We start from the raw sequence: 16588 nt of genomic DNA on the forward strand, positions 1-16588 counted from the left end.
TGCTCCCAAAGCTTCCATAGCATCAAAATATAAACACTACCAAAAAAGCATGAAATTTGTACCGTGAACAATGTCGTTTTTGTATTATGATAATTACCGTCACTATAGGTGCGAAAAGTTTCGGATAATTGTACATTTCTGAGTCAATTGATGTCCAAGGATTGTATCAGACCATATTACAAGGCACTTCAAAGCCTTCTGGATGTAATTTGCGCAAAGAATTCTTCAGAATCTATTAACTTTAAGCAAAATCTGAGAAAAAACGTGCATTACCGACTTCCAGGAAGATATATTATGAACAGGAACATCTTCAAAGCTTTCTAGGGTCTCAAGATTTGCCATCTGACACTAATTTTATGCTTTTTATAAAGTACAATACCTTAAAACGCAAAGAATTAAGCAAGGGTCAGCTTTGATGAGGAATACAAGAATTCTGACCTTAAATAACGGCATTTAACCCCCCAAAAATTATTTTTGTTTCTCTAAAATATATCTTGGACACCAAGATTCGTTCGCTGAAACAATAAAATGTAGACATTTTGCCGCTAATTCCATAAATTCTACGGCAATACACAATTTCCTTTGGGTGTATGTAAACTTTTGTCCCCACCATTTATTGGTTTTTGTAAAATTTACCGTTATTTGTATTATTGATTATACTTTTGTTGTTTCAAATATTGTTTATTAGTGAGAAGAAATAAAACTGCATACTTGGAATTTCGTAAAAATCATCACTTGTCCTAAAACCTGAGATTTGTGGGGTGTATGTAAACTTTTGTCCCTGACTGTATGTCGAAGTATTGGAACCTGATGCTCACTACCATGTTTTAGTCGCTGTAAAATCGATCAGCCTCATTCCAGATCTTACTTTATGAAGACTGACCGTGGGACCAAAGATAATTTCCCTCCCAATACTAGCATTAAAATCACCTAGAACAATGTTATGGCCAGAGCTGGGCGCTCGTACCTCCCCCACATTATTATTCCACATATTATTCATTTCAGGTTCGAATATGCACTATATCGGTCTACTCCTTCAGGTACCTTACACACAAAATTTTCAAAAATTTCGTAAAATTGATGACATATTTTTTTTCGGTCATATATTTTCAATAGGAAAATCTTTCAATAATAAAACTACTTTTTTAATATAAGCATTAAATATTTATTAAAATTCCTTAAAAATATATATAATAATAACATCAACTAATTACTACAACGACCACACAAATATTGGCTCATATCCGCCGCCAATCGTGAGGCGTTCTTACCAAAAGGATCTTTTGCATTAACCGACAAAAAGTAATCTCCTTTTATGTAGCTGGGTGTTGCAATACCCATTGGATATTCCAAACCATCACACTGACCCGCATTATAGCTAGTCAATGAATTACAACGTTTTGCAAGAAAATTATTTTCATTTCCAGGAAAAACTGTTTCAATGAAATACTCATAGGCACGACTGTGTGAACAACTGAATATGACACAACCCGGCTTTATGGGTGCTAAACCTTCAGGATAAAAATCAACATCGCCCAAGGGTTGGGCTTTCCCCAAAACACCAGGATTCGAGTGTATAACATCAACAAAAACGGCATCACCACGATGTAAGCCCGATAGAGCTTCACCTTCATTAAAGCAAGGATTGGCGGGATCTAAACCAGTTATACGTGCCAAAGTTTGTCCAGTGAGTTTTCTAAAGTGGCGACCTGCTTTGCCGGCAATATGTGCACCCAAACTGTGCCCAATCAAATGTATTTTTTTCGCTGGAATTTGTTTGGCTAATTTTGCAATACCTTTACCCACATAAGTGCCCACAGCGTCAGTATTAAAGGCCGACCAAGTGTACAATGTTTGGACAAAATTTGAAGCGTTGAGAGCCTTAAGTAATTGAGAACAATTTTTAATACAAATAATTAAATTAATTGAAGCTTATGTCCAACTCACCAAAAAGTTGTAATTGCCTCTGCAGTGAAATGCCCTGGCAATATCTTCTATGTAGTCTGCATCAATTCCAGACATCCAGCCTGTTATAAAAATAACTACTCTTTTGGTGGCATCAAATTCCGGATAGTCAAGTAGTTTTTGTGTTTCATTCAGGGGAACACTGATGTTTGAACATGGCGTTCTAAGTTGTAGGTGCATTTCATTGAGTTTGGGCGTTATTCGAGGATCGATATTATCCGAAGCCACATAAAGTGAACCTGAAAGAATAAATAATAGCAATAATTGACTATATGCGAATTTAAGAAGCAGTTGCTCACAACTTATCGAATCTGAGTTTCAGAGTAAATTTTCTGTGTGGTATGATCCCTGGGTTTACAGTGTCAGTCTTTTGCCCTCCCTAAATATCAAACACCACGTTCATTTATCAGAACTTCAAAATTCACATGTTTGGGCAATGGGATAGTAGGTTGGCTTTCCACCAAAACTCACTTCTATGGGAAAAACAAGTAAGAACGGCATTAAGTTCGGCCGAACATGTTATACCCTCCTCCACGACTTGTATTGAAATAAAATGGAACAATTAGTTTCCTTTCTTTTATGAAGAAGACTAAATACCAAATTTCAGCAAGTTCAGTAAAACAATGTGGCTAGCATTCAAAATACCGAAATTCAGAAGGTACCGGTCCATGGGGGCTTTATTAAAACGTCGATCTCTATCTAAAAATTTCTGCCGCAAAGTTTTTAGAATCAAAGAAGACTAAATACTAAATTTCCAACATTTCTGTACAACCTTCATAATACCGAAAATCACGAAGTACGCTTCTATGGGATATTTAGAAACCCGCGGACCTACACTGATAATACTCTTCTGGAATATTTTATAACCACATGGAAGACTAAAAAACAAATTTCAGTCTTTCTGTGGGATATTGACGTCACAACCTTCAGAATTACGAAAATCGGGAGGTACCGTTCTATGAGGGCCCCTCCAACAAAGACTAAATACCTAACTTCAGGATTATTGTGGCCACAACCTTCAAAATACCGAAAATAGTGCACCAGTACCGACAAATCTCTGGGGGAAAGTTTTGTACCCCAACGAAGATTAAGTAGCAAATTTCAGCCATTTCGGTGCTACAATGAAGCCACAACCTTCAAAATACCGAAAATCGGGAGGCACCGTTCTATGGGGGCTATGTGAAGGCGTGCACCTATACCAACAAATATCTGGGGGAAAGTTTTGTACCCCCAACAAAGATTAAGTATCAAATTTCAGCCATTTCGGTGTTATAATGGGCTAAAAACTTCAAAACACCGAAAATTGGTATGTGCCGTTCTATAGGGGCTATATCAAAACGTGGACCGATATAGCCCACTTGCAATACCAAACAACCTAGGAGTAATAGAAACTTCTGTACCAAATTATAAAGCTCTATCTTATAAAATGCCAGCTGTATCTTGATTTCACTAGACGGAGGGAGAGTCGAAGGAACAGGCGGACATGGTTATATCGTCCTAGAATTTTATGCTCCGACGAATATTTTAAGGTGTTAAAAACGGAATGACAAATTTTATTATACCCTCCATATTATGGTGGAGGGTACAATAACAGTATGCAACCATATTCTGACACCGCAAAAAAGAGAAGACACGTGTCTCGCCGTTTTTCCTATCTCATCAACTTTCGCGGTTATAGGCCTCCAAAAGTTTGCGGCTTTGAAGTCAAAAAGGGTTAATTTTTTCAGGATTATATCTTCCAAACCGTTAGAAAATTTGAATTAATCTCAGAGGCAATTTGAATTAATCTCAATAAGAACCAAAACTATGAACACATAAACTCCATCAAACTTAATCTTCTAGGTCATAATCGTCAAGATGTAAATTCTTTTTAAATTTTTTCTCGGGTTTTGGTCTACAAATGTGAAACCGATCTAATTTGAAGCAAACTACCAAAAACAAAAATGTACTTTAGACCTCAATAAACATATTTTTAAAACATACAAACTCTGTATAAACGGTTCTTAAAGGTCAAAATAGCAAAGGAAATGGGATTTTTATCCTGTTTTCTCTGGTTCTGGTCCACAGATACTAAACCGTTCAATATGCAAGAAAACATTCAACTACAATAATGTAGCAAAGATATCAGTAAACAACTTTCTGTAGTTGACTGTATTCTTTAATATTGGGAGGTTTGGTATCTATGGACCAGAATCAGAGAAAAAAGTATAAAAATCGAATATTTTCTAAAGTGTTTTGCTATTTTGACCTTTAAGAACCTTTCGCAGACAGATCGTCTGTTTCAGAAAGTTGTTTACTAATATCTTTGCTACATTATTGTAGTTGATTGTTTTCTTGCGTATTGAACGGTTTAGTAGATGCGGACCAGAACCAGATAGCCCGGTCAAAATAGACATGCGTATAAGGGGGAAATAGCAAAAACTCTCACAAAGCTGAATTTTGGTGGAGAGCTAGTTGTTACCATTAGAAGCAACGTTCTAAAAGTCCCCATCGATCCCATGTGTGCAAAACAAGTTATTCGGGGTCAAAGTTCACTTTTAGAGGAATTATTCAGTTTTTTTCTCGAAAACAGTAAGACTTAGCAAAAGCCGGCTAAAATAAAAGTTGTAGATTTAACAATTATCTACAAGAATGATATTTATGATTTTTAAAAAAGACTTACCATTTTCGAGATATAGCGAGGTCAAATTAAAAATTAGACAAGTAAGTACATTATGAGGCTAACCGGTTAAAATAACCAAACTACGTGTTAGGTATTTTCATAAGCTTTCAAACGATATCCACTTTGCAGTAATTGATTCAGTAAAACCGGGTCTAACCCGGTTTTTAAATCTGTCTACAATATTTTCTTTAGTCACTTTTTGATTAGATCAACCGTTTTCAAAAAACAAATTCGAAAATCTAAAAAACCCTTAAAATTTTACCTTTGACCCGAATAAATTTTTTTGGGATTGATGGGGACTTTTAGGGCGTTGCTTCTAATGACAAACCCTATCTCTCCACTAAAATTCCGCTTTGTGAGAATTTTTGCTATTTCAAATGTCTATTTTGACTGGGCTACAGAGAAAACAGGATAAACATCCAATTTGCTTTGCTATTTTGAACTTAAGAACCGTTTATACAGAGTTCGTAAGTTCTAAAAATATGTTTATTGAGATCTAAAGTACATGTTTGCTTCAAATTTTATCGGTTTGATATCTGTAGACCAAAATCCGAGAAAAGATGTAAAAAGAAATTACATCTTGACGATTATGACCTAAAAGATGAAGTTTGATAGTTTATGTGTTCACAGTTTTGGTTCTTTTTGAGAAGTGCTACAACTTTGCCTCTGAGAGTAAATCAAATTTCTTAACTGCTGGAAAGATATGATCCTAACAAAATGATCCCTTTTGACATCAAAGCCTCAAATAGATAGGGAAAACCGGCGAAACGCTGCGGTGTCAGAATATGGTTAATAAAACGTGATTCAAAAAATTACACTCAGTGTTAGTAAAAGAAGCTTAAGCCGCCTAATGTTGACGGCCTCCGCAAAAGTTTTAAGAAACATGATCTGCGGGTCTTCAGCTTACATGGCCAGACTACAGGAAGTGTCATAAAATGGAAAAGACGTCACACTGCAGCACTGTATTATTGCTGCCATGAACCATGGCATGAGATTGGATGTGGATTAGTTATCAACTGTAGTTTAAACATCTCGTCTCCAAATTCATCCCGGTTGATAAAGAACATGAACAAAGAAAGAGTGTTTCTATAGACCCTTTCCGAAAAAGAGTGCTCCTATAGACCCTTTCCCAAAGAAAGGGTGCTTTTATAGACCCTTTCTGAAAGAAGGGGTGTTTCTATAGACCCTTTCTGAGAGAAGGGGTTCATCTAAGTAAGGGTGCTTCGTGGGTGGATGGTCTTGGCTTCAGGAGGTTTTCCGCTAACTAATGTTGTTTTGTAGCTAATGTTCTTTTGCTCTAAATTTGCAGTTTATAGCGGTTATTGCAAAAATGTTTCTTATATAAGTGGGTATCATGGTGCTAAATATGGGCCAGAAAGACCCGCGGTGCGCTCATGTAACAGTGACGACCGTTTTTACGTATGCGGTTCATTTTTTTAACCAATTTTCCTATTTCCATATTTTAAAGGTCCCAAGCACATTTACCAACCTGTTTGATTGTATTTTGGCATTTTTGTGTTCTTCGCAGGTAGAAAAGCGCTTTGCGAAATATTAGCAACGTTGGTTCTCGTTTTGCTATAGCTCCAATATGAGGGGTCCCCCATTTGAGATATTTTGATGGTGTTACGTAATTATTGCCAACGGAGTTTAGTTTACTTGAAAATTTGTATTCTTTGAATAGAAAATGTTCTAATGAAACAATTTACAGCATAGATCCTTGATTTGGCCCGAATTGCCCTTCCCCCGAACTTAGTCCATATTTACATTCGACAATTTTCCTCTGCGGCAATTGTCAGATTGTCGGTGAGAGAGGATGTTGAGAGGCAGAGGGTTACCATACGCCTCAGTAAAAAAGTATCAGTCGGCTTGGCCGACAGAGATATACCCTCAATCTGTGTATATTGAAACAATATTTTCCAAAAAAAACGTATGTATTTAGAAAGTTTTAAAAATTTTGGGCGTATGAACCGGCAAAAATGTTGATTAGGATTAAAGAGCAAAAGTTTGGCGGAGGAAATACTTAAAGGAATGGATCGACATGGACCATTATGGAAGTGGATCTCCAGCCAGTACATATGGTGCCATATGGGGTTTTACACCCTTCGGGCTGTTTGCTCAAGAGGTGTGGATTTGCCCCTGAAAAAAACTTTTACCATCGTAATTAAGGCGGCGAATGCAAGTTGCTTCAACAAAAATCAAAGTGATTTGAGAGCAGGTCTTAAAGCGAACTTATCCGAAATTTTGTTTAAGAGGTACTGGATGACGTGGACAAATATAGTCCATATGTGAACCTGATCTATATCTGGTAGATATAAAAAGTATGGACCAATTCGGCCACTCCCTTCAAAAATTACCGTACGAACAATTTTTCCGAACATTTTTGAAATTTTGTGTTGGAGGTACCTGAAGGAGTGGACCGATATGGTTTATCTTCGAACTTAAACTATGTTTGGACAAAATATTAATAAGGCAATATTTTGGACCCAATCGGCAGATTCGTTCGAGAGTTATCTTGCGCTCCAACAACCTCACAATGTGTCATAGGGGTTTTGTGCAACTTTCAGGCTATTTTCTGAGGAAGTATGGACTTGCCCCTTGTACCGTCGAATGGGGACAGTAAATACAAATTGCTAAAACAAAAATCAAAGCGATTCGAGAGCAGGTCCTAAACTGAACTTATCCGAAATTTTGTGTAGGAGGTACCCGAAGGAGTGGACCGATTGAGTCCATAATGGAACCTCATCTAAGTCTGGTAGACATTTCACGATTTGCAAAGTATGGACCAAATCGGTTACTTCCTTCAAGAGTTATCGTACGTAAAAATCTTCCGAACATTTTCAAACTTTTGTGGGGGAGGTACCGGAAGGAGTGGACCGATATAGCCCATCTTCGAACTTAAACTCAGTTTGGGTAAAATATTAGGAAAGCCAAAATTTGAACCGAATCGGTTTATCCGTTCGAGAGTTATAGTGCGCTCCAGCCAGCCAGACAGACGGACGGACATTGCTCAATCGACACCAAATTGTCTGAAACACATTTCGTCCAAACATACTTGGGGTCTAAAACCATTATTTCGTTGAGGCACATTTTACCCGTTTGAAAGTGTATATACCCTCGTTGGAATAAATGCTGAGGGCATAAAAATAAAAAAAAATATGAGATTTTTTTTTTATAGTATCATTGGATTACAAATTGAACTTTTCGATTGAGGATATGTTCATCTTATTACGCGGCTCTACAAATGAGGCTATCGCCTAAAAGCATCTGGTGTAACTATGATTTGTTTTATGTACTTTACGATGTCCTGCGAAAACTGCTCAAATTTGACCATTTTTTTATAACGTGAATGAAATTAGCAGGAATAACCTTCAAACTATAAAAAGCAAAATTTTTTAGTGTTTGAAGCCATTTTGGCATACCCGAAACCAACAATGACGTCTAATGCGGGAACTTCTATCAAATTTTCAAAAATATAGATATATGAATATTCAAACGACATTCCGAAAAAGTTGCACATCTCTCAAACCTGCGGAAACCTGCAGCTAATTTTAGGTTTACCCAAAGAAAACTATCCTACCTCTCAGAAAATGTGCGATTTATTATCACCACAACACATTAAAAAACCTCCAAAACTTATAAAAAATTTAAAAGGCTTTTAAAAAAGCAAAATTTTGGGGAACGAATAGCAACCAACCTAAATTAGACACAACAACTCTATAAACGCCAAATAATTAAAAAATTGTCAAGAATTATAACACCGACAAAAATATAGTCAATTAACTTACCATTTGTTTCTATCAATATATTTCTTAAGCAAAGCTTGAGGCAATTTTGCATTTCTAGTTGTTTCGCTTGGTAAATCACAAAACTGAATATGAGACATTTGTCGTGGGATACCTAGCAATGGATTCCAACAAGAATATCGTTAGTTCTATGTACTTTAAGCTTTGAGTAAATAAAGTTCCACTAAAGTTCCCATATTTCGCACTGTGCGATGGAGAGAGTTACCTTCATATTGAACATATGCCAAAATATGAACCCATATTGGTAATTTTCTTCTTTGAGCTTTTCTACCCATTGAGAATTCGAAATACCACTACAGTAGACTAATACTTTAAAAGACTTCACATCGAGCGGTGTCTTAGTACCTACCCTCCAATCTGAGAACCAGCAACGCCTCTTCTACGGGAGTTGTATTAAAACGTTCATCTATGTCCACAATTATCTGTAGCCATGTTTCATACCCACAACGAATACTATATACAAAATTTCAACCTTTTCATAGCGAATACATGAAAACGAGGTTCTATACCCACAAATTATTGGTGATATAATGTGGCTAAAATCTTCAACATACCGAAAGTCGGTAGGTACCTTTGTATGGACGATATGTCAAATGGTGGACCTATACTAGGGGGCTCCAAAGAAGAATTACAGCCAAATGTCAGCCATTTCTATAAGATAACGTAGCTAAAACCTACAATATACCCAAAATCGAGATGTACCGTTCTATGGGGGCTATATAAAAACATGGACCGATGTGACCCATTTTCATTATCAAACATCTTAGGAGTAGTAAAAACGTATGTACCAAATTATAAAGTTCTATTTAGGGAAGGAAGGACAGACGGACATGGTTATATCGACCTAGAATTTTATGCTGATCAAGAATATAAATACTGTGTGGGGTTCTTCGAAGAATATTTTAAGGTGTTACAAACAGAATGACAAATTTGATTATACCCTCTATATGAAGCAATGCAACATTGGTACATGATCGAGTAAAAGCTGGGCAATGTTTAAATCACTCTCGAATTGGGGAAAGAACATTTCCGAAGATGTGAGCGTGTTATTTTAACCAAAATTTTTTTCAAATTTTTTTTTTCAAAAAATTTAATTTTTTCCAAAATTAAAAAAAAATTCTACTTGGGTTTTCATAAAATTATTTTAACTCTTATAAAAACTCATATTAAAACAAGTAAGAAAAGTCTATAGTCGGACGGAGCCGACCATGGGATACCCTATACCACTATCCCTGGACAGTAGCTCTCCACGGAACTTCTTTTCAATGATTGTGAAAATTTAATTATCAAATATCAGAGATGTAATTTATAATACTTATGACCAAAACCAAAAAGTTATCTAGCATGACAAAGACATGTTTGTAGCAGGAAAGGAAAATTTAGTTCACACAAACTAAAATGTAATGAAACCCACTTATGTAGTACTACTACTTCCGTTGTTTAACCGCTACGTTATTGAAATTTCTACCAATTTCACACAAAAGTTTCAGTCCATTTAACCCGCTAAGTATTATCGGATCTTCACGTTGGTTTTTACGTTTCTTCTTTATCATAAACTCAAACTTTGTTTAAAATTTTGCGGGTTATTATTTTGACCTACAGAACCGCTACAAAATTGGTTAAAATTTTGTTTTTGGTCCATTTCACTCCCTGAACATTTCACGATCATCAACAAAAACTAATAATATCTATCCTGGCCCGAACACAATCTCCTTAAAAAATTCGTAAAAATCGGTCCATAATTGCGGCCTTAAGCTTGTTTACAATTCTTAATGGACGGACACACATCGCTAAATCGCTTTATCTCGTCCAGAAATGAATTTTGGCATACCAAATAATTTGTCTAGGACGAATATTGGTGTTACATAAACTTTTGGAGAGACAATATGTAGCATGGGATAAAAATGTGGTTCTCTACACAGAACCCATTATATATTAGGCAGTAGGCCCGTTATCTAGCAAACACTTTATTGCAATTTGCATCAGAGGAAAGGTCAGTAGCTTTTTTCCATATGTAGGCTACTTTGCGAAATATATATGTCCTCAAGGAATTAAAATATCGACCAAAAATAAAATTGTTATATTTTTCATACAAAAGTAATGGTCCATTTCACCCGCTAAAGAATATCAGATCATCATTCAAAGTTGTAGGCATCTTCTTCGACCTATACTCTTACCCGGTGCAAAATTTCGTGACTATTGATGTATAATTGCGACTTGTAGCGAGTTTATTGTTACACTACAAACAAATAACGGAATATATTGGGCTGTAACTCTGTTATCTGACCATGCACACCAACGTAATTGGCATCAATTGAAAGGTCAAGCGTTCCACTTTCAAGTATAACTCACTTGTCCGGAATGTCACTTCCAGGAATTAAGATATAAGCTGTATATTAAAAATTTTCACCATTTTCACACAAAAGTTTTGGTCCATTTAGCCCTCTAAATATTATCCGATCGCCATCTCAAATTGTAAGCATCTCCTTTGTGATATACTCTTACCTTATTTAAAATTACGCGTTGATCGGACTATTATTGAGACCTACAGAGCCGCTAGAAAATTGGATAAATATTTTGTTTTTGGTCCATTTCACCCGCTAAATATTTCACGATCATCACCAATAAGAATAGGGATCTATTCTGATCTGAACCCGACCTCCATACAAAATTTCGTGACGATCGGTCCATAATTGCGGTCTGGAGCGTGTTTACAATTTATAATGGACAGACGGACGGACGGACGGACACACATCTCAAAATCGCTTTATCTCGTCGAGATATGAAGATTGGTATACCACATTGGGGGTCTCCGACGAATATTTCGCGGTGTTACATGAATTTTTATCAAACCAAACTTATAATACCCTTTTCCACATTGTGGTATAGGGTATAAAAATCATTTGTGTAAAAAAGCTATAATTTATATGGGAAACGGTATGGAAAAAGCATACCATGTAATTTCAAAAAATTTTAAAAAGCGTTAAGCGGACGGAACGTGACGAGTACAAAAATATATGTGGGCTGAAACGCTATGGTAATTTATTGAAACGGTTCTTAAAGACAACAATTCTACCTACCCAACAAAAAACAATGAACACCATATCTGTTACAGTTTCCGAGAAACAGCTATTTCTTTCTCCCGAAATTTGCAAAAATTACGTATTTTCCAAAATTTCGAAAAAGGTCGTCTTTAGGTGCACGCCAAGCCCAGGCATTCCAATATTTTGAACATTTTTTTTTGGCTTCCTTAGTTTTAATGTGTTTAGTATTAAATTCCATATGCATGAGCATTGAGCAGCGATATAATAGGTGTTCAGTTGTCTCAGATTCTTCCTAATCCTCGCACAACCTGCAGCCGTCAACAGTATCATATTTTTCCCATTTGCAGGTCAGGTCTGATTTCTTCAAGGAGAGCAGAGATGTAGTCCTTCTCTCGGAGATGGTGGGCTAGATTACCTTACAACCGTGTTCGATGTGCCAAATCTGACCAGCTCTGTCCTGATATACATATTTGTTCTAACTGCCGCATGAAATGGCACAAAGGTGGCTTTATTGAGTTGTCGATTTCAGTATCGGTTGACTCAGATCCGCAACGCGCCTGTTCATCCGCTGTTTAATTTCTTCGATGTTGCAATGTCCAGGGACCCTACACATCGAAACGATTGATTTTGGCTCCTCCTAAGATTTCCTGCAATCCAGACCGCCGCAGATTTGATTGAGTTGAGTGATCAGTGTAGAAGAAACATCAGTGTATTTTGTAGCATTGCAGGAAAGATATCGTCCGGACCTCGTGATTAAAAGGGCTTGAAGATATTTATTGCCCATGCTATCTTCGAATTGCGAACTTCGGATTTGTAGTCAAACACACTACGCACTGTGCCACGCGTACCAACATTAAGGATTGTTTAAACGCTTACACCAAGTCTTCGTAATTTTGCTAACAAAAAAATTGTTTGTCGACGGTGATCATTGTAGTCAGAAACATACGATCTGAACGTTACGAAATAACCCAGTATTTTTCAGCTTACTGGTAATGCAAAGTGTAGCTTGTTTGGCGCCCAAATTGTTGAGGGGCCAGAACTCAAATTATAGGACAATCTTTTGAAAAAGTTAATGTAAATCCGCAAAATAGTTCGAATTGGGGATGTACGTTGTATAACCATGACCCAATTTTTACCCAATTATTATGATTGAGTGACCAACATACTTTGTTGATATTTGCACATGGAGTTTTTTTGGCCGCTGTTTCTCTGGCGTCAAAATAGGTTGTTATAATTTGTTTAAACTAACTTTTTTGGCAAATATCTTCCTAAGATTCTGTACTATGAAATACTTTCTCAACTTTTCTATAAATTGAACCGAATTCCTTAAAATATTTAGAATACATACAAATTATTCGTAACACAGTGTTTAATATTTGCACACATTTCAAGATAAATATTTAAAAACTTTCTGTCATTATGTTTGCTTAATTTAAAGGTGTTAAGGTCATATAAAAACAGTTATTTCAAATAGGTATGTATATATGCACATTAGGGTTATAACTTTTTTACAGTTTTTTTTTTTAAATATCAATAATATCAGTACAAAGTTGTGTAAGCCGGGAAGAATATTAAAAATATGGGACGCTATCATGAAGAAAAATTCGGAACTGACTGCATTCAAGCTTCATTGCGGATTTAGATTTTTAGTTTTTAAAAAAGACAGATACGTTTCTTATATATTTGTATACCCTTCACCATGATATGGAGGGTATAATTAAATTTGACATTCCGTTTGTAACACATCAAAATATTCGGCGGAGACCCTATATATAAATATATATACTTTATATATATTCTTGATCAACATGAAATTCTAAGTCGATATAACGATGGGGCACAAAACTTTAAATCTGAAAATTTTCGGTATAGGTTAACGCCTTCATATAGCCCCATACAGAGGTACCTCCCGATTTTCGGTATTTTAAAGGTTGGGGCCTCAAAATTACATCAAAATTTCTGAAATTTGGTACTTAGTCTTCGTTTGAGGTATACAACTTTAGACCTGAAATTTGTCTGTATAGGTCGAAGCCTTCATATAGCCCCCATAGAACGGTACCTCCCGATTTTCGGTATTTAGAAGGTTGTGGCCCACCAACTTTCTGAAATTTTCTTTTAGTCTTCGTTAGAGGTATAAAACTTACACCTGACATTTATCGGTATAGGTCCACGCCTTCATATATATAACACCCATAGAACGGTACCTCCCGATTTTCGGTATTTAGAAGGTTGGGGCCTCAAAATTACATCGAAATTTCTGAAATATGGTATTTTTTCTTCGTTGGAGGTATATAACTTTACAACTGAAATTTGTCGGTATAATTCTACGTCTTCATGTAGCCCCCATAGAACGGTATCTCCAGATTTCGGAAATTGTATTTTTAATCTTCGTTGGAGGTATAAAACTATACACCTGAAATGTATCGGTATAGTTCCACGCCTTCAAATAGCCCCCATAGAACGGCACCTCCCGATTTTCGGTATTTTGTAGCCTCAAAATTACTCCGAAATTTTTCAAATTAGGTATTCGTTGGAGGTATACAACTTTACACCTGAAATTTGTCGGTATAGGTCCACGCCTTCATGTAGGCCCCATATAACGGTACCTTCCGATATTCGGCACTTTCAAGCTTGTGGCCTCAATGTCCAACTGAAATGGCTGAAATTTGGTATTTAGTCTTCCATTGGGATATTAAATATTCCAGAAGAGAATTATAAGAAAATGTCCACGTCTTCATTTTGCCTCCATTGAACTGTACCTCCCGAAGAGCTTAGTACTTTCAAGAAACGAAAGGAAAATAGTTGCTTCTATTCAGTTCGGCCCGGCCGAACTTAACGTTATTCTTACTCATTTCTCATTAAAATATTAAGTGAAAAGCCATTCTTCGTAAGTATAAATTAAATTTTGTGTGTGTTCGAAAAATTAAAATCTAATTTTTTATAAGGAAGAAAGAAAAAAGAAATATCAAAAGGCCGTCAGAAATCGCTTGTTCACCGAATCGTCCAAAGAAACGGGTTGTTATTATCAGGCCAATATTCCCCACATTGTACTTGCATATATTTTTTGTTCTAACCCTAATATACATTTACAATTGCACCAACATACATTTCATTTACACTTCAAACACTTACACAATTGATTTAGAACTTTAAATAAAGCCTGCTCCGGTAAACCGAATAACATTTGTTTCGTTGCTGAAAACAATCGGGATACTGTTGGAAAATTCTGTAATAGCTCTGCACCAACACCAGATATAATACTAGTGGCAGAATTTAATAAATCCAAACCCATTACCGAGAAGCCTGAGCCACCACGAACCACAATGCTAAGAATCAGAATTGTTATAATAAACTTCTTTGTAGCGTGAAACTCCATAGTTGGAAAACTAATTAAATGAATAACATAAATTGTACTTTTATAGCAAATTCTAAGCAAATAATGATGATTCGGTAAAGCAAGCAGAGATCTTGTTTGATTTTAATTGTTTAATTGAAAAAGGTGTCGGTAGACACAAGTAAACAAACAAAACGCACAACATATTTGTGCATAGATAAATGAAAGTTTGCTAATATTAAACAATTAGATTTTAAACCTATACGCAAAAATTTGTTGGAACATATGTTCAAAATCAAGGTTGAATATAGAGGATTAGTGCGGGCAATTCATATATAAATAAAACAACTAAGCCAAGGCTATAGTCGGACGGGGCCGACCATGTGATACAATACACCACTACCTCTGGGAATTAGCTTTCCACAAATCAAATTTTTTATGGAACAAATAAACTTATTGTACACGATGCGCCTTAACTAACTTTAAATGAAAGGTGTTTACACATAGAAGAGGAAAATCAGAAAACAAACAAAATCAACGGTCTAGGTACATTAGACTGTAACTCTGTTATCTTATCATGTACACCATGATCTGAACCCGAGCTCCATACAAAATTCCGCGATGATCGGTCCATAATTGCGGCCTGGAGTTTGATTACAATTTATAATGGACAGACGGACGGACAGACATCTCAATATCGCTTTATCTCGTCGAGATATGAAGATTGGTATACCACATTGGGGGTCTCCGACGAATATTTCGCGGTGTTACATGAATTTTTACCAAAACAAACTTATTATACCCTTTCCACGTAGCACAGAGGGGAAACATAGGCCTAAAGTTGCTCAAAACTCAGAATATGAAAATCATTTTTTATGAAAAAAAATGTTGATAAACGGCAACCAGACTCTTTTCTACATTTACTATAACCATCTTCGACTTTGTAAGCTGAACAAATCCAATGCAGCAGTCGATTGAACTCAGTCATACTGAGAACAAAAAGTAAATTTTCGAAAACTAAGAGATTAGGTGAACATTAAAATGACATTATTTTCGAGAAAATTTATATTTTCCAAGATTTATTGTTTATGAACAGTCTCCGAACAAGATTAGCATTTAAAATTTTCAGATTGAATTTACATCTTTGCTATTTAATAATGGTGATACATATCCTCTTTATAAAATTTTTTTATGATAATTTTTAAGATTACTACAATTTCAATAGTGAAAAAGTCTATTTCCCCGTCGTTTCCCGACCATAGTTTCTTCTAATGTTTTATGCGCTTGAGTCTCAAATATCAGACTCAACCATACAAAATTGCGCATATTTGCGCCATTTCGAAAAAATCAAATTTTTCTCAACTAAAATATGAAATATTTTTATATGGAATTGCAATGTTTACTCACACTACATTTTGTTCCGCCTTATAACCGGGACTCTTATTTATCAGACTAAACCAACACCTATCAAATATGTATGCATTATTCAGAAACATTCAAGGCTTTTCTTATGTGAATTCAGAAAAATTTAATTTAAGTAAGTTTCAAAAAATAAAATTTGGAATGAAATATATGTATATGGGACTATATATACATCTGTACCGATTTGTTTGAAAATTGGTTCAATGTTTTTTAGGCTAGTTCAGGTTGCATGTGTCAAATTTCAGTGATTTTGGTGCATTTTTATCTCATATCAGATGCGAATATATATGGAAGCTGCATCCAAATCTGGACCGATTTTCATTATTTTCTATTAATTCTTAATCCTTGTATAGAAGAT

At 35.7% G+C, this 16588-nt stretch overlaps 1 protein-coding gene across 1 annotated transcript; it reads right to left on the reverse strand.

The window, feature by feature from the left end:
• Positions 1 to 1191: 1191 nt before the first annotated feature.
• On the reverse strand, positions 1192 to 14860 carry LOC141400035 (vitellogenin-1-like). The gene is made up of 3 exons (XM_073979440.1): positions 14607 to 14860; positions 1948 to 2204; positions 1192 to 1881 (listed from the first exon to the last, which is right to left on the reverse strand). The coding sequence occupies exons 1-3, from the start codon at positions 14848 to 14850 to the stop codon at positions 1207 to 1209; spliced, it is 1176 nt and encodes a 391-aa protein (XP_073835541.1). The 5' UTR covers positions 14851 to 14860; the 3' UTR covers positions 1192 to 1206.
• Between the last annotated feature and the right edge of the window lie 1728 nt (positions 14861 to 16588).

Source organism: Musca autumnalis, unplaced genomic scaffold (genome assembly GCF_047663935.1).
Source record: "Musca autumnalis isolate F117 unplaced genomic scaffold, ASM4766393v1 scaffold_3, whole genome shotgun sequence".
NCBI classification, from domain to species: domain Eukaryota; kingdom Metazoa; phylum Arthropoda; class Insecta; order Diptera; family Muscidae; genus Musca; species Musca autumnalis.

Excerpts from the sequence above, each read along its gene's own strand:
- LOC141400035 (XM_073979440.1), bottom strand. The coding sequence starts at position 14,850 with ATGGAGTTTCACGCTACAAAGAAGTTTATTATAACAATTCTGATTCTT. Across the intron at positions 2,205-14,606 it reads TAAAGTTCTAAATCAATTGT|GTTCACTTTATGTGGCTTCG; the intron begins GTAAGTGTTTGA and ends TTATTCTTTCAG. Across the intron at positions 1,882-1,947 it reads GAGGCAATTACAACTTTTTG|GCTCTCAACGCTTCAAATTT; the intron begins GTGAGTTGGACA and ends CAATTACTTAAG.